The 26,268-nt window shown below is 39.2% G+C and overlaps 1 protein-coding gene across 9 annotated transcripts in view; it reads right to left on the bottom strand.

Annotated features, from left to right (window-relative positions):
* The window catches only part of SRPK2 (SRSF protein kinase 2), a 151,481-nt gene that overhangs the window by 84,478 nt on the left and 40,735 nt on the right, over window positions 1-26,268 (bottom strand). For 6 of the 9 annotated variants that reach the window (XM_084306316.1, XM_084306315.1, XM_084306314.1 and 3 more), the window contains one exon: window positions 6,022-6,085. The exons of the other annotated variants lie outside the window; for them this stretch is intronic. In XM_084306316.1, coding sequence (XP_084162442.1) covers window positions 6,022-6,059 — 38 coding nt within the window. In that variant the 5' untranslated portion in view covers window positions 6,060-6,085. The remainder of the gene's footprint in view (window positions 1-6,021; window positions 6,086-26,268) is intronic. 9 annotated transcript variants of the gene reach the window in all.

The raw sequence follows: 26,268 nt of genomic DNA, 5'->3' as shown, positions 1-26,268 counted from the left end.
GAAAATACACAAAAGCATCATAGTAAATGTATGAAATTACATAAACATCTGAACATTTCATTATTCATTTGGAAGTACAGAATGAGAACATGCAGAAAACCTCAAATTAGTTTGTTCTGTAACAGCACACTGACAACAGAAACGCATTAATCTGGTATAGGTACACAGTGTTTTGTGCAATCTGTCAGCCAGTGTTCCCAGACCACTTGTCTAGGGCCTGCAGTGGGAATTTTACTGAAGTCATGCTTAAGACGGTGATTAGGCAAAAAAAAAGTCTCAAGTCATGAAACTGGACTATTCAAATTCGGAACAGGAAAGGATTTGCTTAAAATTAAACATTACTTTTTCTCGGACCTTTTATGCCAAAGTAGAATTGGATACATACATTTCGCTTGGAAAGAGAAAGCACATTGTTCAAAGCGTATGTTTTCAATCTTTTTCATGCTCTTCAGCCATTGACTGTTATAATCATCACTGGCTTGCTTGAATTAGTTTCCAGTGAAGGCCAGTTCTCACACAGGAGAATCTGATGCAGCTCCCCAGCACCTTCAATCTCTCCCTTTCCCAAGATCTCTCATCTTAGTTCCAACAGTAAGTGCCAACAACCGAGATTTGTGTTTTCAGAAGGTATGACAAACCTCCCTGTAATAAACATCTCAGATGCCTGTAGGATGAAAAGCTTCTAAAACTAAAAAAGTGAAAAATTAAGTAGTGAATAGAAGATAATCTGAAAAATAGGGACACAAATGATACATTTTATTTGTGATTAAATATCAAAATGTGATTTTCTTAACACATAGCAGAAATTCCAGACAGAGACAGGAATAAAAAAAATCCTGTCATGGAAAAGGAAAATACACTCCAAATTCTAAACCTTTTTAAACTTTACTGATGAGCTGATACAGGCACTATCAGCTCTAAAAAAAAAAATGTACAAAGTGGACCCTAAAAATATCACCTTGAATGAAAAAGCTGCTCTGCAAGTGGCTTCTTCTACGTTATTTCTGCTGTTTTTTTTTTTTTTCCTAAACATGCACAGTGGCAAGCTGCAGCATTCCTAGCCTCTGCATCCCTTTCATACTTCACTTAAGTCTGTCACAATAAAACAATTAGCATGTGAAACCTTTAATATGAAAAACACACAAATGGCAGCATTTGTTTCAGTCCAATTTTAGTAATCTAAAATTAAGTATCTGGTCTAATACAGTTACACAGACACACTGTTATTGAACACATCTAGTTCTCCAGCAAAAAAAATGCCTCCCTGGATAAACAGCTTCCATCCCACACGAAGATAGGATAATTCCCTCCCTTCTTCTAAGATAAAGTACAACAAACTGCAGGATTAGATTGCAATTTTGAAAACAGGGAACTAATACACACTGTTCACTGTTATCATGTATTATTTTAAACAAAACCGAAAAATTAAAGTCGGACAACTACTCAAAATAACTTGACCACCTGTAATGGAAGTTAAATAATATTTCTTTTATACTATAAAAAAATGTAAAGAGGGAAGATAAGGATAGTTTTAAATGGATTTTTAAGTGTTAGTGAACTGATTGAGTAGTCACATTATCCTGATAATTATTTTTTGTTTCAATGTTAGTTACACAAATAACAACACAATTATCATCTTAGAACGCCCTGTTATCCCCTAATTATTCCCAAACATTCATCTGACACACAGCACTGCCGGGTCATGCTGAATGTTGGGAGCTGCTGGTTCTTCCACTCCTCAACATGTTTTATTTCTATAGTTCATTACAAATGACACTTCTGCCTTAGGAGAATCAGTGCATCCACAATTAAATTAATAAAACAAAACAAAAAAAAAATAACCACATGTTCCTACACCCCAAGGAATCTTTCAACATCAGCGTTTCACAATGCCTCTTAAATCAACTAACATTAGATCTCTGAAAAAAGGAAACAAAATGTACTCGGTCTCCATCTTTTTTTCTTCCTCGCCATTATTTTAGGTTTCTTCTTCCTTTACTTTATCCCTGACTGCATTCTTGAGATGACCTGATGAACAAACCATGTAGAAGCATTAAGACATGCATTTAACATGCTCTGGAAAGATAAATGACAAAGATGGAGGGGTATATGTATATATAGCTCACGGCTAAATAAAACCAAACAAAAATAAAAACAAAGAACAGTTGTCCTTAAACCTTGCCTGCACCACCCCACCCCAAATACTTCTGTGCACTGAACAAGAACTTCACTGTCCTACTGTCATTTGAAAGCATTTTCCCTTTCTGCTATGCATGGAACCCCTCAGAAGGGTGAAAATTGAATTATACATACAATGGCTGTCGACTTTAGGACTGCTCATGAGTGCTTGGCTGCCATCATTTGTTTTTGTTGTTGTTCCTAAATTTTTGGGGGAAGAACACTGAAGCATAAATTCATTTGAAAGCAACATGTATATGCAGCCTGTACAGAAAGGCAGCAGAAGAGACAAATGTGTCAGATGTATGGGCCTTGCTAACAGCCTTTACCAGGAACATCTTGTGGCAGCAGTGCATCAGTAAGATGACATATGTAGAATTTGGAATCAGAGCTTAAAAAAAAAAAAACAAAACACAAACCACCAAGCTTTTTGCCCTAAAGTATGAAAATGAAAAATACTACGTGGAAGAATGACTTTCCCCAAATGGCACAGAAACTCACAAGAAGTTCTACAAAGCCCTTGAAAAGGCAAAAGGAAGCTCTACAACCCAAGGAAAAGAAGAGGGCATAAGTGATGTGGTAGAAATAAAAGTACTTTTGCTTTCTTTGAGGTTCTTGCAAGACCAGCCTCCTCTGCCCAGCTCCTGCTAGTGGCTCCTGTATTTCCAAGAGCCCAGATATGCAAGCAAGCCCTGCTGGTGTAACAAGCCAGCAGAGGCCACCTGAGCCCCCAAACATCCAGGGGCAGCCTCCCCTCCAGCTGCCCACCAGCACAGGGAGAGGGATGCCACAGGCTGATAACGTGGATGAGCATGGCACTAACACTCAGCATTTTGGGACATCAAGGTGCTATCTCATTTTATCTGCCTAACCGAACACTCCCCAGAAGAGCAAAAGGCTCACATCCCCCCATCTTATCCCCCCCATCTCACCCCCTTCCAAATGAAAGTTTTTCTAGGCAGGAGGTGCGGGTAAAGGAAGGAGGAATCTCATTAAGAAAAACAGCTCAGGCTTGCCTTCATTTACTTTCCAAGGCAATAATATCTTTAACATCTCAAAGGATCCTCACCACAAAGGTTCATCTCACTTTCTTCCTAATGTCTCCTAAAAGCCTCTTAGAAACCTAACAAGCAGGTATCCTGAGAGAACGCTGCAGGATTTCCAACACTTGGAGCTCCCACAGCAGCCAAACCAGCCATTATATTCCAGCTTCCTTCTGACCATTTTGTTGTTGTTGTTTCTTCCCTCTAGGACAGGATAACACACTGAACTTGCCGAGCAAGCAGGAAAAGCTACAAACGCCAAACTTGCCTGTAAAAACACAAACCAAACAAGCCAGAAGGCAAGCGATGGGCTCCTCTCTCTGTTCCTATTTCCTCGCTCTCTGTGCATGCACAAAGCACCTCCTCTCCTTCCCCTCCTGACATGCGAGCAGTGTCTGGCAGCCTGCTTGTGTGGAAAACAAGAAACAAGCCATGGGCTCTCTTAGATATCCCACCTGGTATTTCGGACAACTCAAGCTCCTCAAGAAGTCCAACCACTATAAGCAAGGACAAAAATTAATGAAAAAAATATGCCAGTGGGAATTCACTTTGTGTTTGTCAAAAACATACACGTTTTTGTGCATGTGAGCTATAAGCACACACTGCAGTTTCACTACACAGCAGTCTGAGGACAGTTTTGCAGTTCGGACATTCAACACTACTCTCTTTTTTTCTTCAAAACACGGCAATTTTGCAAAGGGCCTTGAAAGGAACTGGAAACTAATAGGACAGACAGCACTGTTTCATAACAGCTTGCAAAAAGAATTCAGTCTATTTTTAGATGCATGAAAAGAATGTGGTTATGTTAAAAAAAAAAATCTCAGATAATGCATAAAGGTTTTTGGGTTTTGTTTTTTTTCTTTTTAATCCATCACCGACCGTGTAAATTGTGCAGCTGATGTGCCGAATCACTCTCCAGGTGAACGGTACCACATAATTAAATCCTCAAAGGAGCAAAGCCTGTGTGTGTATACAACATCCACATTTGAATCTTTATTGCAAAATTATGCATCGTGCTGTTATAAAATCTTACTTTTTAATGAATGGCATTTAAATTAATTTCAGATGTATCCATTTCTAATTATGTGTAATAATCCTTTACAGGGACCAATCCATCTAGGACTAGCCTTAGTTCAATTATGAGCATGTTTTGCTCAAACCCAGACTGTTCTGTTTTAGGGTGCTGCATAAAATTCGTATTTCTAAATGTATACATCAATTATATACCATAATCCCCCTCAGCAATGCCAGATCTATAGAAAAGCCTTTCCAAAAATCAAGTTAACACCTGTTTCCTCTACTGCTTTCACCCCATCATCCTCTCTGTTATCACCACCATTTTATTAGTCTTGTATTTAAAAATTGTAGACATCAGAGTGGAACAGAGGTAAGCAAATAAACATCATTTTCTTTCATGATGAGTAATTTTGAATAAATCAATAAGATCTATCTCAAAGCTGTTCTCGTATCTCTCCATTTTGGAAAGGTGACTTAACAACCCACTCCCCCCCACCATTTTCTGTATCTCTCATTGCTGGTATTTTGTTATATTACAGCTACTGAAAGGCAATACAATTTGCTTCTACACATCTTACACAAATATAAATCTAACTAAGCTGCTCTTTTTGATTTTTTTAAATCATGCATGCCACACAGTCCTCACTGATTTTGAAAGATTTCTTTTACCCTGTTATCTTAAGACAGCTTTCAATACATTAGCATTTCTTTCTAGACTGAACCATTCGATAAAATGTACTTCAGATAATAATTTCAGCTAAACGTACAGTTCGAGTGCATAAAATTCATTTTTTTTTTTTTTTTTTTGCCAATGCCCAATATTAAAATGGCAAAATATCACATCCGGTTGGTCTTTTGCACACAGCTGACATGATTACTGTAAGTAATGAGATAAAATTCATATTCCACTGCTCCAGATTTAAGCCATTTCCAAAATAAAAATTTCCTCTTAAAATTCAGTGGCAAGCAAAACAGAAATGAACAGGCTGGATCACATTAAAACAACAAAATAATCGCAAGGAGGTCATTTCATGTCAGAAAACTCAACGTGCATTTAGTGCCTCAAAATATTCCTTTAAAATGAAACAGCTACTTAAAATTGTAATAATCTGATTGACAGATAAAATAATTGCTTTAAAAACACTTATGAGTCATTTTGTCCTTACCTGCAGGCATGAACCATTACTGCATGCAGTGACTGCTCCATTTCCTAGCACAGACTTGAACAGGGATCACATCTATCTTACAGAATGTGACTAATTTGGGGATTTGCGATTCCTGAGCTACTTTGCAAAGGACACTCCCTTTCCACATAACAGGACATTAAAATGCTTCACCAAGTTATATTTTCTGTTAATCTTAATTCAAAAGAGCCCTTTGTAAGTGTAGAGCGGTTTCCTGTAACACAACAAAAACACTAAATCTTTAGAAATGAATTTAGAAATCGAGATGCTGTTTGCACAAATGTAAAAAATAAAAAACAACGAGGTCTGCAACAACAGTACACACAAGCCAGCAGCCTGCTTGATCTGCTTGATTATGATTTGCATGCTGCAGCCGAGTAGACTTCATTAAAAAGGAAATCAATAAATCTTTGCAAAAACGCACAAAGCTTAACCAAAAACAGGGGGGTTCAATTAATACGTTACAATAACCAGCATGCAATACAGAAACAATATTAGCAAACTCGACAAGGGGGGGGAAAGAAAAGAAAAAAAAAGCCCTGCGCTGCTTCTTTGCAATGCTACACCATTAATTGTTCATGCAAAAGATGTAGCTGTACCTTTCTGAAGAGGACGACTTCTCAGAGTTAACTGACATCAGCAGCTCAATCTTCTGCTTGATTTCTGGAAAAATCAGAAAATATTCACAACCGAGATTGCCTGCCCTTGCTTTCCAAAGTCTTCTAACCAAGCGAGTTTTTCCTAATCCCTTTTGTTTCAAAGGAGGCCACAAGATTCACAGTACTTCTGTGAAGACTGATTCAATCGGGCTGGGAAGGAAAAAGCTCCGGAGGCATCAGGCCCTGCTGAACTCTGCACATGACTGTTTATGAAAGCAGGAGGAACCATTTCTTTTAGGCAGAGGGGTGGTGCCTTTCTCCAGGCGAGGCTGACACATGCACCAGGCGATTCTTATCGTAACGCTTACAAATTGAGGCACGAATTGCAGTTTCTGGGGGAAAAGAGGGAAACTGATGATTTATGGCACGGAGCAGCTCGCTGTTTAATTACCTAAACCTTGTTTGACACCCTCGGAAACCCTCAGTTCAAAAGCCCTGAAAAATATGGCTCTTTGAATCATTTTTGTCACAAAGAATGAAGTATTAAATCTGTACTTTAATACACGGGTAGAAATCAGAAAGGGGAAATGCTACACGTACCGGGAGTCATTTTTCCTCGTGCTCTGTATTTCATTTCCTTCAAATACACTTTGAAAAGTAGCATTTAGAAGTCCTTGTTTTTTAAATATAGATATTAATTACCGATCTAGCACTCACAACAACTAGAGGGAAACACCCGCTAGCCAAACCCGGGCTGCCACGTTATAGATGGTCAGAAATGGGCCTGCCGGCAGGCCCCAGCACCGAACCCCAAATCAGCTTTTCCTGACAGACCCCTCGGCACGGGGGGCAGATGTGCTCTCGTGCCATCTGTGGCTTTCTTCACAGGATCATCTCCCAGCAAAATACAGGGACAGCTGAAAAATGAATTACCAGGAGCTGTGTTTGTGGCTAAGATGGTTCTGATCAGAAAAAAATAAAAACAAAAAGAGTAATGTCACAAATGTGAGCATCGTTTTAAGATCCTATCATAGCCGGAGATAGTGGTGCCACCTATAGAAATACAGGTAAATCCCATGCTGCATTAAGACGAGGTTCAGTCGTTTATCACTGAAGGGAACTTCTGGCATTTGGGATTAACCATGCTGTGATGCGAGAGCTTCCACCTGGATTTTTTTCCTTTACATATATTGCAAACACAAAGTCTCAGAAAACTCTGAAACAGCAAACAGAAGAGAAACTGGATTTTTTTTTTTAAACATATGATAAAGATTTCTTAGCACTACAGTTTAGCATCCTGATGCTCCAGTGGCAGGGTTGTAGCAATGGCTATTAACCTCGTCTAAGCGTATGCCACTGCTGCTTCCCAAAACACAGGCCAGAGCTCTGTTTTGAACTAAGATCCAAAAAGGATCTTAGTTCTCACATCCAAAGCAAATGCTTCTCACAGAAGCATTTGGGAAAATTCTGTAAATTTGTAAAATTGGAAAACTTCTGGGAAATTTCTGTATCCCCAGCTGGCTCCCAACTGGGAGACAACCCCCCTAGGAGGGGAAGGAGCTGGCTGGGCCAGCCTCTTGCACCTCACCTCAGCACCGAAGGCCAGAGCGGTTCTGATTTAGGCTGCCTGCATCCCTCACTCCTTGCCTCAGCTCTCCCACTATCAGATGGGGGTGACAGCATCCACTGGACTCCCTAGGGTACTGGTTTTTAAAAATAAAATAGAAATAACCTATGGTAAAACATCAGTGAGCACACACACAAAGAATGATTTAATTTTGTACTCGGTGCATGGAAAATGGCTCTGAAGTAAGACTTAGAGCTGCACAGTGAGTAAGATCTGAAAACCTGAGTCCCCACCCATCCACTGAAAGAACCAGCCACATACAGTAAAATAATTTGGACATTGTCATTAAGAGCTAGGTTGTGCTGCATACAGGCCCACAAACACCTTTAACACCTTCCAATCTCCAGCTATACAACCAGACATGTTTTTAAACAGATCTTTAGTGCAACTTAGGACGTTGGTGCTGATCATACACATTATACAATAGGCTGGTTACATTGTCCCTTAATTTAAAGATCATTTTAAAGAAGCAGGGGAAGGCTGACACTATAACCTTAGGGCTATCCCAACACAGGATTTTCCAGCACCTTTGTGTTTGAGTTGTATGAGTGCAGTGCAAAAGACCACACAGAACTGGGGCAGGGTGCAGTCAAAAACATTTACTACAGGGCTCAAATTCACTGCAAAAGTATTTCTGTGCAAAAATATTTCTATTTTAAATAGAAAATGTATCATAAACAGACACCAAGTTACTCCACTGAATTTCAGCTTTAAAAATTGAGCAAAACTGCCTTTGAAGCAAATTTAGATAACTGAGAGAAAAGCGGCTTTGACAAGCATCTATATACAAGTTGATATAACAGAGGTGTGCTGCTGTAAAATGCACAAGGGCAAAACCACTCATGCTCATTGCACAAAAGGCAGGTGCACAGTGCACCTCTCTCCTCTGTGTCTCCTCTCCTCTTGGGGCATGCCATAGGCCAGAAATCCTTTTTCCTGGACATGATCAAGCACACCACAAGAGCCTGCCTGCATGCAGAGAGTGAATTTTGTTTCCTTTCTTCCACTTTTGATTTCCAAGACAGGGAACATCAAAGCTTGCAGGCCTACGTTGCATTTTGCTATGACTTGATCCACACAGGCTGTAGGTATTCTTGAGCTTCAGACTTCCTTTTCTTGAGGACCAGCACACCCGCAATTCCTTCCTGACTCTCTCTTCACACCCTGACCCAGTACGGTTCAACAAGAACAGGATGCTCCATCACACACTGATAAGAGCTGTGTTGTCAGCACTGAAAGCTAATGGCTACAGCAAAGACATTTTTGTGGGATGGGCAAGTCTACAAGTTTAGACAGGTTGCTGCTCCAATATGGCTTACAATAAATAAATATCTCTTTAGTACACTTTACATCTATATATTTTTTTTTATTTTTTTGTATGAATAAGCTGTTGAGGGCGTTGCACCTTGAAGGAAGCTCTGTCAGCTTCTCACCCATGCTTCTGGACAGAGACAAACCCAACAGTTTGGTGGTGTGAACTGAAGCTCGTTTCCCCTCCCACAGACCCTGGACACTGACTGAAAACGTATCTCAGTCTCACAATCCAACGTGACTTCTCATTCCTTTTGAATAAACATATTAAAAAGTCTAGGTTTTTATAGTAGAACAAAATCCAGAGAGCTTGGAATAAAGCGATCAACTGACGCACTCCATAAGCAAGGCTCCAGACAGGCTTTTCATACTACCTTGATATAAAATGGATGCCTAGAGATTATTATACTTATGTTATATTGCAAATACCAGCCTACAGGATGTTAAAAATAAAATCAAAGCTACTTTGCTGCAAACTTCAAGTGCATGGGTGCTCTATGAGCTACTCAAGAGCATTTTTCTCTTATGGCTATTCCAGCACATCATTTGAACTTCACTTTTATTCAGTGGTAACAGATTTATTTAATATGGTGACAAGGAGAATTTGAATGAGGTGAGACTTCACAGGAAGAATAATTTCTGGCAGCATTAATGAGGGGTCCCATTCACAAGTTAATAAAATTTCCATCACAAAATTATTTAAATTTGGGGGGATTCACCTCTTTTTCTCTCTCCCTCTCTCATCAATGTGAGATATTCTCTTTTTTTGGGATTTACTTACTCTTTGTCTCTGCTATTTGAGTGTTTTTTTTTTTTTGTTTTGGTTTGGTTTTTTCCTAAGACCACCCATTTTCCCCATTTTTAGAAGAAAATCTGTATCTTTGTACATCTACACCACACCCCCAAGATGACGCTGATAACACAGCTATCACTCTAGACAGAAAGCTGATCATGGAAATATCATCACCAAAATTAGACAGATGGATACCTATTTGAGTTTTCCTATTTGAGTTTTACACTAGGTGCCATTCAGACCACGATAGGAAGGTGGCTGCAGTAACAGCAATGTTATCACTTGTTTATTGTGAATATTTATAAATCACATATCCAGAAATCTGGGCTCTTATACAGAAGGCATTAGAACATACGAAGTGTATCCCAAGACCAAATAAAGAAAACAAAGCTCCAAATGGTGGTTACCCTGCCACCCACTCAAGCAGCTTTAACAGCTCAAAAGAATATAAGTTACAGTAATATTTGCTAAATTCCAAGTTTAAAAAAAAAGTGAAGAAAAAAGAAAGAGGAAGAGTTCTACATCTGAGCAGCTCTTCCTGAAAGTCTCTTGATTTCCCCTCTCAAGAGCCTTTCCAACTTGACACAGATCTATCAGTTCAGCTGTTGGTTAACCTCAACTGCTGTGGCACAAAGAGAGAGGCAAACGCTGGGCTATTGAGGACTAACATCAGTTAGATTGAGAAAGCATCATCTTAAATGGCTTTTATGAGTTAATTTGATAACTGTATTGATCAGCACACAGACGAAGAGAGAAGACTCTGCCAGTTCCTCTGCTTAATGAGCAAGGACAAGTGTTCTCAGGAAGATTTCTGGGCTGTCCTAATTTCAGAGGTAACAAAAAATGGCACTGTAAGTAGAGCCACATCCAGAACAGATCATAATAGTCTGGCTGAAAAAAAAAAAAAAAAAAAAAGATGAAAGTAAGTGAAATTAGTGTGTGCCTGCAAATGTAAGAGCAGCAGGTAATACACTGAAGTTCTCGAGCTAAAAATAGCAAATTTGAGGTAGGGAAGCCACCAGCTCCTCAGTTGTTCCATACACTTCATCAGCCCACTTTGAGTAACTTCACGTTGTACAGAGATCTGGTGTCAGGCCGCTGGCTCCCATCCAAGACCTGAGCAAAGCAGATACACTAAGTCTCTAAAGCCATATTATTCAACCTGCAATTGAATGAAAACAAAAAAGAAGCTCAGAAAGCCTCTGCACTGCCCTGAACAGCTTCATAATCATCTTTTTTTATTATTATTTTGTTTGGCTTTGTTATTAACCTAAGCAAAGCAGAGGCTAACCATTCAGAGGAAGCTGTGCACAACCTTTGTTTACCTCCTCTGAGACGTTCGGGTGTAGGTTGGGCATTAGATAGGCGTCAGATAAAGTTAAAATGGGAAGGGATTTCCTTTTTGAGAGAGATCATTTGCTTTGCCAGACAAAGAGGAGACCAGAGGCTTGGAAAAATGGCAAAGAGAGCCCTCCAAAGAAATGCTGGCAGAGTTTTTAAACAGAAGGGATTTGCAGGAAAGCATCATGCCAAAGGCTCCAAGAACGAAGAGAGAAACCTACAAAAAGTTTCCACAATGAACCTTGAACATCAGAAAGAGAAAGGGAAGAAACCCTCCAGACCAGCCAAAGAAAAGTTATTTAATAATACGAAAGGAGGAAAAAAAACAGAAGCAACAGAAATACACTCAGTTTTTAAGTAATACTAAAACATTTTCTTAATCTATCCTGATCATAAAACAGCAAGTTCAGTGCTTTTCTGTTTCTGAACAGTATGTGTTAAGACACAAGGTAAAGACGCTTTTAGCCTTTCTCCTAAGGTACCTTTAAACATCTCCTTTACCACCAATGTCCATCTTAATCTATTCCCTGTTGTCTTTTCCTTTTTTAAGTCATGACAGTACTACAGCAGCTTGAATCTTACATTTTGACTATGAAAACTCTCATCCTTCTATAAGCTGGCTGTATTCCCAATGTCAGTGCTAAAATAAACAATCCTGCTTCCTAAATGCCATAAAGACAGATGTGAAAATATTACTCAGAGGGAATCAACCAAATAACACATTCTTAGCAAGTTTTCAGTCTTGAAACTAATTAAACGGTTTCAAGAACTAGGAATTTTAATATTACTAACTTTTATCTGGACAGATTCTTGTTCTGAGCTGCGGACAATTGTTGTGCAAATACATTAAGCAGTACACATAAAGGGAATAAATTAAAATTTTCCTACCAAGGCATCAGTTAACAGGGCAAAATTAGGCAACCATGGTCAAACAACTTGAGAGATTCACTCTTTGATCTCTTTTAGATAACGTACTTTTAAAATAAAGAATAGAAAACGGGTTTCTTTGGAAGGCAACACATAGCAAGTTTAATTTTGATCAAAACGTGAACATGAAATAACTAGAAAATGGGGTAGTGTGGAAGCGCGGAGATTATGATTACCCCAAAACAAATCCTTCTTCCAGGTGTTGCTAAGCTTTTGAAGCAAACAGTGCTTGTGCCCCAACTTTGTGTTATTTGATGCTCAGGCAGAAAAGTTTGGCAGTCCATTATTAATGAAAATCAGACTTCTGGTGGTGCTTCTCTGTGACGAAACTTCTTGTTTTCCAACCACTTTACGCGACCAGAAAGAAACAGAGGCCTGGCCTGAACGGTTTAGTCCTACTATGACAGAAAGAAACTCAGTAAGCACAAAGCAGGCATCTCACTTTTTGCATCAAGTGAGACCTCTTTAATAAGCCTAGAAAGATTACTTCACGTGGAATTTCAAGATTACAACAGAGCTGACTTGAAATTCCTACGAGTCCTTAGAAACGTAAAAGGCTGTCAGAAGTGGCAGTGAGCACAATGGGACTGAAGCCAAATGTCAATATTGTCATCCAGCAGACTTTGAGAAGCTGATACCAAGCTTGTTTGTTACTTCCTTAATGGTGTAAAGTCAGTGCAGTCTTCAGGGAATTTTTGGTCTGCATTTTCTGACCTTCTCTTATAAAGAAAATTGAAGGTCTGTCTGTAGCAGGTTTTTTTTTCTCTTGTTTCTGCCAGTTTCCTGTGTAAGTGTAGTAACCGTGTCAAAGTTTTATCCATGTCATCAGCTCTGCACACATTCATGGGGTTTGATTCCAGGATATCTAGAAGAGGCAGGGCTGAGAAGAATACAAGGGGTGCCCAGGCATCCCAAACAGTCTCCGGTGTTGTCTATTTCTGTTAGCAGAAACAGCAGCTCTCATATTGGTTTAACACTGAAAAATACCCATCGTAAGGGAAATTACACTAATAGTTTCAGTTTTACTCCTATTCAGATCGCTCCCTACTGATCTCAGAGATACAAAAACACTGACTTTTCACATCTCCAATAAACTCAGAAGTCCACAGGAATCATCTGCACTGATACTTTTAAATAATACTTTCATAGTAATATCACTGTGATCCTTCTAAAATGAGTTTTCCCTGAGTTTCAGCTGAGGTTGAAAAATAACACTCTTACCAAAAAAATCCAAAGAAAAGCCTCTCTTCCTTCAAAACAGCTGCCACCACCTGTTCATACCCAATGATAAGCCTAAGCTAACTCTCAAAGATAGCCATCTTCCGTCAGCATGATGCTGCTAGTAGTTCAGCTTTGTTCCCATTAACACCAAGAAACGGCAGGGATGACTTAAAGGACAGTACAGACCTCTAATGGCAGCCTTCACCTCACTTCTACAGAGGTAAATGGAAGACCGTTTACTGAGAACTCACCAAACAATGGTATTTTACTCACAAACCACAGTGACACTACCACCGTTTTAAAACTTCATTTCATTGAACCTTCACAACAAGGAAAACAGGCAAAAGCAAGGGACACAGGGAGCAGCGGTATGTGATAGGAAGGAAAGATGTGCTGGAGGAGGTCTCAGGTGGGGAATCAGAAGCTTGAGAACACCAACTATCCAGCTAAGTTTGGTTTGGCTTCTACAAAATAGGGAAAAAAGCCTATAAAATAGAGATGAGTTTGCCTTTTATTTGTTTAAATATCCTGTTTCCAAATACATAGATGTGCAGCCTAAATTTCATGTTTAATATCTCCGAAGAATTTTAAATACATTCAAATTCCTGAATTTCTTTTTTATGTTTGTACATGGAAAATTTTGAAGTTTGCAAATAAACAAGAAAGCATTGGGTATCTAAGGAAAAAAGTATTAAGGATATGCTACAATTACTCTAAGAATGACCCATTACAGACCCAGTGAAGCGGCATTACAGTTGAACGTAACTATGAATTTGAATTTCTTTTAAGTCACCCACATAATTTTAAACTAAGTCTTGTTGACATAATCTGCCATTTGATCTTTTGCCAGGCTGTAGTATTCGTTCATTAAAATGCTTACTGAAACACAAAGACGACATTAAAAGGAATTCATCATTCTTCCAGTTCTCCTTGGGCTGGCAACATTCTTTGGTCCCAAGACCAAACCGTTGCTTTTCCCTCCGTCCGTCCATACTAGCAAATCTGCTGTTCTTTGTGCCCAGTTCTTGCCCAGTGCTCATTAGCTAAGAAATTTAAGTGTGAATGGGGGAAAAAAAGAAGACCCAATAACCACTCTGCCCCATGTTTGAAAACCTGAGGTTGCATAAAGCCAATCTTCAAAGGAAAAAACATTTAAAATTTAAGTATCTTTTCGCATAACTACTTGTCAGATTAAAAGCTAGTAAAGCACATCAAGGAAAACATGATTAACCCCAAATATGGCTGTGCTTACTTTTAACATCTCATTATTTGTATATATTTATCTGTCCTTATTATGAGGAGGGTTATGTTTAGGGACACGGAGTTAAGAACATATCTTAGAGGTGCTGGAAAATGGAAAGGTTGTCCTGCAAACATATCCATTCCCTTGGGAAAAACACAAGAACAAAAAACTACCACAGCTAAATAGTCACTAAATATCTTAAAAACATATCCTCCTGTCATTTACAATCAGTTGACAGTTGCTCCCTGTTAAGCAAAAAAGCATCTTCGTGTAGAAACTGTTGTAAATTATTTGGCTAGAGACAGAATGATTTGAGTTATTAGTGTTAGTCAAAAGACAACAAATGACTAGCAGTATTTTCCAGACCTTGTCTAAAGAGAGGCAAATGGTTTACTGAGTGTGCAGGGTCAGCTTTTCTGACAAAGCTGAAAGTTCAACATCCAACATAATAATGGAGTGTTTTCTCATACCCTCAAACTAGACCACTTTAATATGTTTGCTACTTAAATAATTAAACAGAATGGATAATTTCTTATTCCTAGACTAAATATATTTTTAATTTATTCCTTTTGTGATCTCATGTACAAACATTATTTTGTTAGGATTCTTTTGACAACAGCATTTTCTCTCAGGTCTACAACTCATCTAAATGCCTACATTCTATTCACATTTTCAAATACTAGTATTTTTTCCACTCAAGAAAAAAAACATTGCTCCAACCTTGTAGCATGACAAACTAAATTCCAGTCTTAAGATAAAACAGTTCTCTCTTCATCCCAACTGAGTCAAGCATATGTTACCTTCTAAGGACTACCAGAATGGCTCAAGCATCATGCATGCAGTCTGACATCTGCCTCGCACAGGAGATGAAGCTACACTATGCACCCAAAAGGATTAAATTGGGTCATAATTATTAAATCCGTGTTATAATCTTAAACTCCAGGTTAGAGGTTCTCCTTTTCCTAACTAATTATTATTATTCAGCGTTCTAAAGAGCTTTATGTTTTTGCTTGTTTTATTTTTAAACGGAGGTATTTTGACAGGATATTCACAGGATGCTTTTCAGTATGTTCTGTCAATGTGTTTATATCATGCTCATCACCACAGTATCTACATAACCAGCTTTTCCAAATATTCTTGCAACATTTTTGTATTTCTTAGCCAGTAGATAGTTTTACTGGATTTTTGTATGGAATTCGCTACCGTAAAGAGCATGTCTCATCTCTGCTCCTGCAGAAAACAAGACGGGACTTGTTTCACCTTTTCTGGATTCAATACGATGACAATCAGTTCTAAGAAAAAGCTCCTTCAAAAAAAGTAACGTGTCATCCTGGGCACAAACGGAGCCAAAACCCTCTCCGCTTCAGCAGCGAGTACCTCCGACCCTCCGGCCCCAGCGGGACACGGGGCCACGTTGATGATCTTACCTGAAACGCAACTCATCAGGCTGGTTAAACAGCAGTCTGTCAAGTGTCAGTCAAGCATGTCCCTTGCTGTTTACATGGGAGGAAACAAGGAGAAAGGGAGAGAAACATGAGGTGTTTTTACACCAAGAAGGAATGAGGGCCAAGGACGAGGTGTCCAGAGCAGCCACGAGAAGGCCCAAAGGCCTGACGCGGGCCCCACACATCCAGTCACACCCAAACCCTCCTGAGTTTTCCTACACTTCGACTGTACAGCTAATGTACAAATAATCCTGCCTGTGCCCATGTCAACTGTGTACACTAAATTCTGGGAATCACTGGCACCACCACGTGAAATATTAAGCCTTTGCCCCAGAGCAACCTTCACAGCATTACAACAAGCCTTGAAATTCCATATCCGAAGATTTGGGCATCCTTCAGCACATACCTTCCAGCTAATCTCTCATACAAAAAGCAACTGATGGCCAATAAAAACAAATACCATTTTCAATCCTTAATTGCCAGTGTCCTGGCTTCACACAGCTGCATGAAAAGACACAAGGAAGTTTTTCTTTTTTTTCTCCCTCCACTCTGAATGGATACAGCAGTAACACCAGCAGATATTTATTTGAAGTGTTGCAAATACACCCTTAACCAGGTTAATCTGGCCATCAGCCAAAATCTTCAAGTTCTTCTATATACACTTTCTTTACCGCAAGGAACAGAAAAGCTTCAGATGTCTGTCTTTCTGAAGTCTGAATGAAGTTACAGCATGCATCTTGATTATCTATCACTGTCTATTATAAATAGAAGAACACGCTACATTCAAAAGTGGGAAGAAAAAAGATGGGTTGTTTTCAATTAAGGGAGCTTTCTAGTCCCGAATTACTTCCATCAGGAATATTTTTTAATTTTATACATAAAACATGCAACATAAATATACAAGTACGTGCCAAAGTAGTCCCTTGCTTTTTGTTTGCTCTGTTCTTTGGAGAAACAGGATGTTGATTTTAAAAAAAAAAACATGCCACGTTATACATTTGCAACAACAAATGATCAGAAAGGAGTCTGGAGAAATAGCTACAAACTTTCACTGCAAGATTTGAGAAAAGGACTAAGTAGAAGAAATGAAAAAAATCTTATCGGAAAAAAATTTGGCGGCTAGACGCAAAATATTTACGTAGGAAAGAAAGGAGTTCAAAGTAACCACAATAATGGAGGAATTTACAGCAAGCAGAGAGGTCTGTCCAGACATGAGATCTGATCTTGCAATCAGTAAGACAATTTACATCTCCACTGCTTTTTTTTTTTCCTCCCCAAGTCTCATCTAAATCGTATCCTAATCAGCTACTGCTGATGAAAAATTCAGTGCACGCTTTGCTGGCCTGCAAGTTAGCTCTACCTTTTTTCTTCTTCCACCCTCTCCCCTCCTCCATCTGAGTTCCCCATCACTTATTCAGCAATCACATGAGACACCTGGCATTGCCTTGTCTAAAAGCTGGCTACAAATAGTTTCTTTGGCACTGAAGACACGATGATGTAGGTGGTAAGTCATCACCATCCACTCTGCAACTGTGTGGTGACACCCCTCAGGAGCTAATCATGCTGGCCTTCATTATCTTTCATCTCCTACGTGGCACGAAGCGGGTTTTGGTGAGTGATGCCGCTAAAAGCGTAGGACCACGTCACTCAGCCTCCTCCTGTCTTCTGACCCTACCGGCTCCTCTCAGCACCGGCGGCTAGCAGCTACTGAGTCAGCAATGCTGTCACTTGTCCAGGCACACCCAGCCTCTTCTCCAAACCACCACGTTGGAGCTTTCGGTCTCCTTTTGGTCCTCTGCTGCACGGACAGACAGAGCAAAATGCCTTGATTTCACCATTGGCCTCCGCAAATCAGGATTTTTAACAACACAGTACTAATTCCGGCAGCTGGTAGAGCACCTCTTAAAACAATGCACAATGTTTAACAGACTGCCATCACGGTCAAATACATCTTTCACAAAACAAATGAAACAAAAAAGCCCTACTGGAACTAAAGGAAAACTTGTTTAGGAACTAGACTAACACAGAGTTCTAAAGAGCTCAAAAAGAACAAGAAAATAAGAAGAAAAAGCAGATTTGCAGGTAATCCTCTACCTACTACATTAGGTATCATTGAGGGTTCAGAGAAAACTCAAAGAAAAAGTGTCCTCTGATACTCTACTTCCAGATTTTTTATTAGAAACAAACAACAATGTTAAATAAAATTAAGACCTCATGAAAAAGCATTGAAAGTTAAATCATCTAAATTATCTCCCAGTTTCACTATCCTATTTACCATTCCCTAAAGTATCCAAGTTTACAGTCATAGAAGATGCATGCTTGAAAATCAGATAATTCAAGTTTCAACAGGACTGGCAAGTCTAGCCTAGACAAAGCCTACCAATGATCATCCCAGCTCCCCTTGCTGCAAAGGAAACATGCTTCAAAGATTTTATGTATTTGCAAATGCAACTACTATTTCGCCCTGTTTATAGGAAATTTTAAATATATATATATACTTAATATAGATTTATATAATCATTATTTGCCCCTGGTGTTTAAAACCTGTAATGAGACATTTTTATATATGCATGAAAATGTGGAAAAAAAGAAGTAATAAGCATTATCAGAAGAACCAACCCCTACAAAACAATTTTAAACATTATCCTGTTAAGTCATAAGAGTCAACAATTTACTTTCAAACATCAATTAAAATCTAGATTAAGAAAAAGAGATGAGTGAGTACAGAGACTATTGGGAGACAGGGAGCAAAATAAAATCAGCAGAAATTACTCAGTGCAGAGAAAAATCAAGCAGGAGAAAAACAGCAAAAATTCTGGGAGAGGACAGGAGAAGAATCTTGAGGAGAAAAGGTATGTTGCCAAGGCAAAGACAGAGATCTGAAGACAGTAGGCAAAGAAGGATATAAAAGCTCAGGAGAGTGTAGGAAGAAAAGCAAACTAAAAAAAGATAAGGACTAAGTCTTGCAAGGGAAGACATTGAATGTAACAAATGTGCTCAACTTAACGGAGCCAACATGTGCTTGTTTAGTAGAAGACAGACAAGAGCACTCTGAATATTTGAAGGAAGATTAATTTGTGCTCTGTCTGCAAGATACACAGGAATATGTACTGGAAATACAACATCCTTCCTTTCCTTCCAGAACAGGGACTTGACTGCTCCCCCAGCCAGTGCATTGCTCCTCCTCCTCCAAGTAGCCAAGCGAGGACAACAGCAAGAAAGGGCAGGTCTGTGAGTTGTAGGCAGCACCTTACACTTAAAACCAGGTTCTGGAGATTCTTATATACTGGAAAATATGGTATCTTGCATTCTTAAAAATATAGAGAACCTGTTGCATCTGCTTTTTTACATTAGAAATTCAGCCTTTACCTAGAAAAAATTGTAAACAAGGCAGTAGAAGGACATCACAAACAAAAAGCAAAAAAAATTAACTAAGAAATAGGACTTCACAGGTATTTGTGTAATTTTGCTCTTATTTATCATGCTTGTTTTACTACAAGGCTAGTGAGAAGAATTTTTTTTTTTTTTTTAAATAAGTAAATGCAACACCTCCCATTGCTATGCTAAAGCTGGAAAAACTCCCAATCAACATGAGTCACCAAATCACCTCCAAATGAATAAAACGGCAGCAAGACTTAACATTGCCCTGGTCTATTTTCACTTAGAAATATAAACAGGAAAAGTGACTGAGAGAAAACATCCAGCCTTGCTTTACCCCCCAGGAAACTAAGTCCTTACCTTGTTCCTTTGCTAATTGGCTTGAGAATGCATTTCAGATGACTAGATGAAGACAAAGATCAAGATCCAGAAGAAATATGCAAGAAATTGGAGACTAAGTTATTTTGCATTACACTTAGCTATGTCCAAATGTCCTTTCAGAAATCTAGCTGGAACACTTTCAAAAGCTACCAAACCCAGCAATTCGTTGTGCCCTCTACCAGAGGTTACCGACCTCCAAAGAACATAAAAATAGTCCGCCTGATTACCGAGCAAAGGCTGCTCCCAAAAAGCCAGCTGACCCTGAGGCACACGGCCCAACCTGACTGCTCTGTTACAGCAAAACAGAGAGCTCAGATAGTAATAACTCAAATTGCGCTTATTATACATCTCAAAGCTCATCTGACCATGCCAGAGTTCTACTTAAAGCTGCTCTACTAATAGGGAAATAAGTCTAAGGCCCTGTCTGCAGGGAACTCTAGCCACTAAGGCATGTGTAGTGTATAAATCCCTAGAGCAGTATGGAGATATATTAAGGACAGAAGAATTATTTTTAAAAGGAGAGGGAAATGCCTTCCTATGGTAACTCAGTCCGCTGACTGAAAAGGCAGGATGACAATTTTAGACAGCTTCAATGAGGTGAAATGAATTCTGCCTTTTAGTTTCTACATGAGTTACTGTAGGCTCCTTTTGCCACAGACAGGGAAAGGAGATGTTCAGGACAGAGTTCTTCTCGTCTAGTTGGTTAATCTAATTCCAAACAAGATGAATCACCCAAGTGCCACTTTCTCTCCACCAGTAAGTCTGGACACCCAAATCAGACGCACACACTGCAGACATCCACACCAGATCAAGTCAGTCCCATCTTTACTGCAGGGTTTCAGGCAGCTGTATCAAGGCAGACAATCTTCACCTATTTAGGTATCAGTTCCTGTAATGATTTAACATGGGATGAAAATATCATTTAATGTCACTCTCCTTTGTATGTTGATTATATCATCTCACTTTCCTTCCTTAAAGTAGGAACAGGGAAGGCTATGGGTTTGATTTATTTTGTCTGTTTTATTGTGAAGGCGCTCAAGTGTTCAAAGTTTTCTTAAAATTGTTAGTATTCATTGCAATACATTTACAATGAAGGTTAGTAACAGGTACCTGTACTGATATAACTACACCAATACATAAATCCCCCTCTATAGAGGGGAGCCTCAAATCATATTTATTCTTCCTTGAAAAGAAAGAAAAGAACCTGGATATGACAAAGTTCAAAGAAACTCTGAAAAAAAAAAAAAAAAAAAAAAACACGATGTACAAGACATCAGGGAGGGTACCAGAAGAGACTGGTAAGCACTTATAAAGACAAAAAAAAATACTGAAAGAAGAACACAAGTGTCAGCTGAGAAAAAGCATTCCTAACAATCCAGACAGAGAAAAAAGCACAAACAGAAACTTCAGCTCTATTTCCTTCATTCATTCTCATTAGATTCCCAGTCTTGAAAAGCACCAGAGATAGGGATCTCTGCCTGCCAAACTGCTTGCAATGGCAGAGTACCAGGCAGGTGTGAGACTCTTGGGCATTACAAGGTTACAAATACATGTATATACAGTGCAACACACTTTAAAGTTTGACCTTTAGGTATTAGCCCTGACCATCTGGCCCTACTCTCAGGGTTTCAGGGTGAAAGCAAGGCGGGCAGAACATACCTTGGCCTTTATCAATCACTTTGTTTTCAAGTCCTGCAATATTGGTGAGCTTTCTGTACCATCTTAGAGTTACATTTTTGTTCTCAAGGCCTCAAGCAAGAGCTTTTAGATAAAACTGTGTTTCAATACTGCCTGTCAAGCTTTCCATTAGTGTGCTTTTAAAAAGGCCTCTCCTCCTTGCCACTGTGCTTGGAGCGCTCACCAAAAACCAATGCTCTCAGTCACTGCTGATTTAACAAATCTGGCCTTCAATCGGGTTTGAAAGTATACAGCCAAGATTTAGTCATCTTTGTCATTTAAGAATCTTTTGGCTAGGCTAAAATGATGTACTGGCCATAAAAGAATAGATAAACCCTACCTGCTAACACATTCCTAAACAAGCCTGTGATATGCATATATTACTTACATGCTGTGCTACTAGTCAGCCCTCTGGCAGGCCTTTACCAGCCTTTCCTTACCCAATTTTAAGTACATGTTCTTAAATCACATCAAGTCTTTATTTTTTTTGCCTTGTTTTCAGACCATTTTTGTACACTGAACAAACCATCTGTATGTTTTAAGTCACTTATTACCCTATTCTGAGGTCTCCTCAGAGAAAACATGTTTTGGACTACTGGTTGCCCTTAGATTGTGCAGGATCACAAGTAATACAAGAATTTTAAAAGGCTGTTTTCCTTCCTCCAAGACGGCACAGGTTATGTAGCGACAGCAGTGTGACATTAGAGAGGCACTTCAGCCAAAATCTGAATAGATGAACACTGGAGATGAAGATCAAGCCTACGGTAGGAGTCTGAAGATAAATCATAAATATGGATTGAAAACAAAGCAAATATTATCTATTCATATGGCAACTTAACAGGCTGAGCTCATTTTCTCAAGTAGCTTTGTTACACTGCAGCATTGTCTGGATGGCTCAAAAAACAGAGACCTTCTGCTGTAATTGAAAACCTATATATAAACTGTTATGTAGTGATGAGGAAAAGCAGCATGGTAAATAGCCGTGCCTCCCATTTTCAAACACAAAGCTATATAACCTGCAGTTACCTGAACAGGTTGTTTCTTATTAAGTATTTTCCACATAAATTCAATTCCTGTGACCCTACTGGTCAGCTCAGGGTTTTCCAAGCTCCAGGACCTGACAGCAGGTTTCATCACAGGTTTCTGACACTCAGACAAGGATCCCTTCAGCCTTTCTGTACCAGCAGAGCTAAAACAGCTCTCTGGATGAGTAAGACATCTACCACTGACAGAGCTTCTGCCCTGTAAGACACATTTTGACAAAAAACATGTTCAGCTCTCAAGGAAAACTTTCAGGAGCACGGCGGAGTAGAGAACAGGCCCCTGCTTAACACTAAATCCCTTTGGTAATCCTTTTTGTTTAACATTTTGCTTTAATGTTTTAAAAAAATCACTAATTACATTTTAGCAGAGTGATTATATCACTGCCTTTTGTATCTTTGTAGGAAAAACATTGTACAAAACCCTTGTCATTGATGGTGCTGTTGAAGCACAGCCTTCCTCTCGTCTGTACAGAGACAGCTGTCCTACGTGCAATTCCTCAGAAAACTACTCATGTCCTGTAAGGATCAGGATAAATTTGTTTTATTGTCAAAGTGTTGGAGCAAAAGCTCAAAACACAAAATGCATTTTTCCAGCATTGGAGAGTATCAATTGTCAGGGAGAACCCAAGATGACAATTCTCCCTTTCTGAGGATTGTTATATTGCCTTTCCATTAAAATCACTTACATTTTCTCTTTCACATGTCTGTAAAGGCACCAAAAATACCTACAAAACACCTACAAGGAGGTGCTAGGTTAAGGATGCTGTACATACACACAGCGTTAGGGTGTTCAAGCTGTTCTAAGCTGCACTTTCATGTTAAACCCTTATCTTTTTCCTCCTTCAGCATTGTAGGCACGGAGCGTTTCTGACAGACCTCAAAGCCTCCTTCAGGGCCCAGTTTCCCATATTCTAAGCTCGAACACCGCCATCAGTCGCAGACTTCACAGCCATTGCTGAGACTCCTCTATGCACTGGCCAGAACATCTTACATAATAATGAAGCATTCTCGCACCGCGCTGTTAGGGTTGGAACACACTGTTCCGTGTAAAACACCACGACAAGACTGCTTCCCTGAAGAGTTTACAGTCTAAGAACGCAAGGAATACACCGGGGGGAGAGAAGGCAGGCATGGGGAGATAAAAGCACTTATAAATGCATCTACACACGCGATGTTTATTATTAGAGTAATGCAGTTGCCAACCATATCCATCATCCCCTCAGCTCCTCGTGGGTATGATAGCAGAAAGGGCTAAGGAGGTTGAAAGAGTGCAGCAGCTAAAATGTTAGTCTTGGAGGGTATTTTTAGGAAAAGGAACATCATGGGAGGAAGAATAGAGCATTTATAGGAGATAAGGGATGAGTGGGCAAGGCTTACACTTTGACAGATAGGAAGAGACAGACGAGCAGGGAGATTTGCACATGAAGGAGGGACACGGTGGGCAGGTGCAGATAAGGAAAAAAAAGAGCTGGATCAGCACAACAGGGAATGTTGATGAAGAAGTGTTAAAAGGATGATTTGGTCAAAATAAGAAATAGAATATGTTTCGTATGTGTCTTGGAAGGACTAGAAGGGATGATCCTGTACTAATCACGTTGGTGGATGAGGCAGGCATACACATTTTTTCTCTCAAATTGTATCTTCCCACTTGAGAAGCCACCTAGAATGTAAATATGTATTATTGCTCCCAGCCTTGATTAAGATTCTCTCCTGCATTTAATAACTTAAGTGATAGCCATAACATCAAGCACTCTGGCTTTTTTTTTTTTTTTTTTTTTTTTAAAAGAGTTTTCATGATTCCGTACTAACTTCACAGAAAATGAGCTGATAGTCTAACACGACTTCATTTGCAAGATGTTATCTTTAGCAGCACGGTGTTCTTTAGCATAATGGACTAATAGCATGCAGAACACAGAATCCTGAAGGAGGGCTTGGTGATCTCCTTGCAGTGATGCCTCACAGGACAAATGACCACATCTTTAAACATTACTCTGCAACCAAATACTTTTAAATACCTTACTCTTAATTGTTGCATGACCTAATTAGGATAACAAAACTAGATCTTTCAATTAAATCTATATTTCTTCGAAATCTCAGCTGAATTCTTTATTTACTGAGTTATATGCTTAGTAGTAAAGATTACTAGCAATATCTCGCTAATCCTGTTTACTTTAAAAAGACCAGCGCATACTTTCAACATTATCTATATCTGCTTTTTGCCTTTATGCAGCAATACAGAGACTGCTGATGTATCTTCATACGCTTGTGTCTTTCTAGATTCACACATTTCTGCTCCAGGAAATCAGCAACTGCACAGTGTTACCAACTGATAGCAATTATCAGCAATGTCACACAATCAGTCAACGTTTCCTTTCTACAGTTGACCCCAAACCTCAAAAGATACTCAACTAACCCTCAGAAAGAGGGCCAGGGTCTCTTTGCTCAGTTCTTTGATGACACTAGAGAAATGTAAGTAGCCTTCACCCACTACAGCTTTCACTCTAAATCTTCTCTCAACATCCAACATTATAATAAACTCCTCCACCTAAGAGGATAGGGCTCTAAGCACCACTTACTTCAAGGACAGAACTTAGCATGCAGAATTTCTAACTGCGTGTGGCCTGCTGATTCACGCGAGACAAAGGTTAAACAACAGCTTTTTATGTATATAAAATTCATTAAGTGTACACCTAATGATTTTCTATAAACAAATACCAGCTAATAACCAACTGAGACCAAAAGCTCTTTGTCTATCAATTGCATCTCTTCTCATTCTTGAAGAGAAAGCCCTATTTTAAGTCAAATTATTTTAATTGAAGTGTAACGATCTCACTGCATTATCACCATTGTAATCACTACCTGCTCATTGAGGAGAGTCTCTGAAGAGTTCAAATGGCAATAATCAGCAACACACTTACACTGGCTCCAGCTCTCCTTAGCGTCAGGACAACAGTGCAATTTCCTTGCTTTTCTAGCATCAAGGCAATCAATTAAATAAATTCCATGAAACTAAATCTAGAAGTGAGAAAAATAACATAGAATTAAATTATTCAAACTATTGAGTTTTAAGCGTGACCGTCACAGATTTCCAAGTTCTAGGGGCATCTGTACTCCAGGCAGGATTTATTTTGGACAGTTTAGGTAGACTCTGTTGGCTTTATCTTCATGTGCAGTCTGGATGTAGGCCTGAATTGTAGAATGTCTTACCCCTTTGGTGATTAACGCGGTGCATTTAAATTACGTCCTTTAACACAGAGAAGGTAAATAAAAAGGCAGAAATATAACTTCTGGCACCTAATGGGACAAAGTTTAATAGGATAATGCTTATTTGTAGGATAATAATGCAGAGATACACCAAAGGGCATTCATTTTCAAAGCAATACCTATTGCAATTACTTAACAGCATGTGGACTGCTGCACTTTTATTCATTACAATCCAAGTATACAATAATTATTTATAATTCTCTTTGAAGAAGAGGCATCACAAACTGTCGTCAGACTCAGGTTTGTGCTTGAGCTATTTTTCCACATAGGAAAGACAGATCTCAAAATTCAGAGCCGTTGTTAGTGACGAGGGAATTCATGAGCCTGAGGAATGTCCAGACAGGGCCTCCAGAGCCCTCGGGTTGAAATTACTTTCTAGAAGAAGGCAAATGAAAGAATATAAAACCTACTAAGAGGGTAATTTATGAGAATACAAAGTATTTTTCTCTGTTGGAGAGCTGGCAGATGGTGAGCTACCACAATGTTCAGTATTATTTACAGAAAACAATTATGGAGCCTATGATCTAAAAGATAAGTCGCTACTTCAGGTTTAAACTTCTGCAAAATGAAATGCACGTAGAGGGGGGAAAAACAAC

The sequence above is a fragment of the Netta rufina genome (assembly GCF_964035555.1).
Source record: "Netta rufina genome assembly, chromosome: 1".
Taxonomy (NCBI): Eukaryota; Metazoa; Chordata; class Aves; order Anseriformes; family Anatidae; genus Netta; species Netta rufina.
Note: the sequence above shows the minus strand (reverse complement) of the source record. Positions and strands in the feature narration are given on the sequence as shown.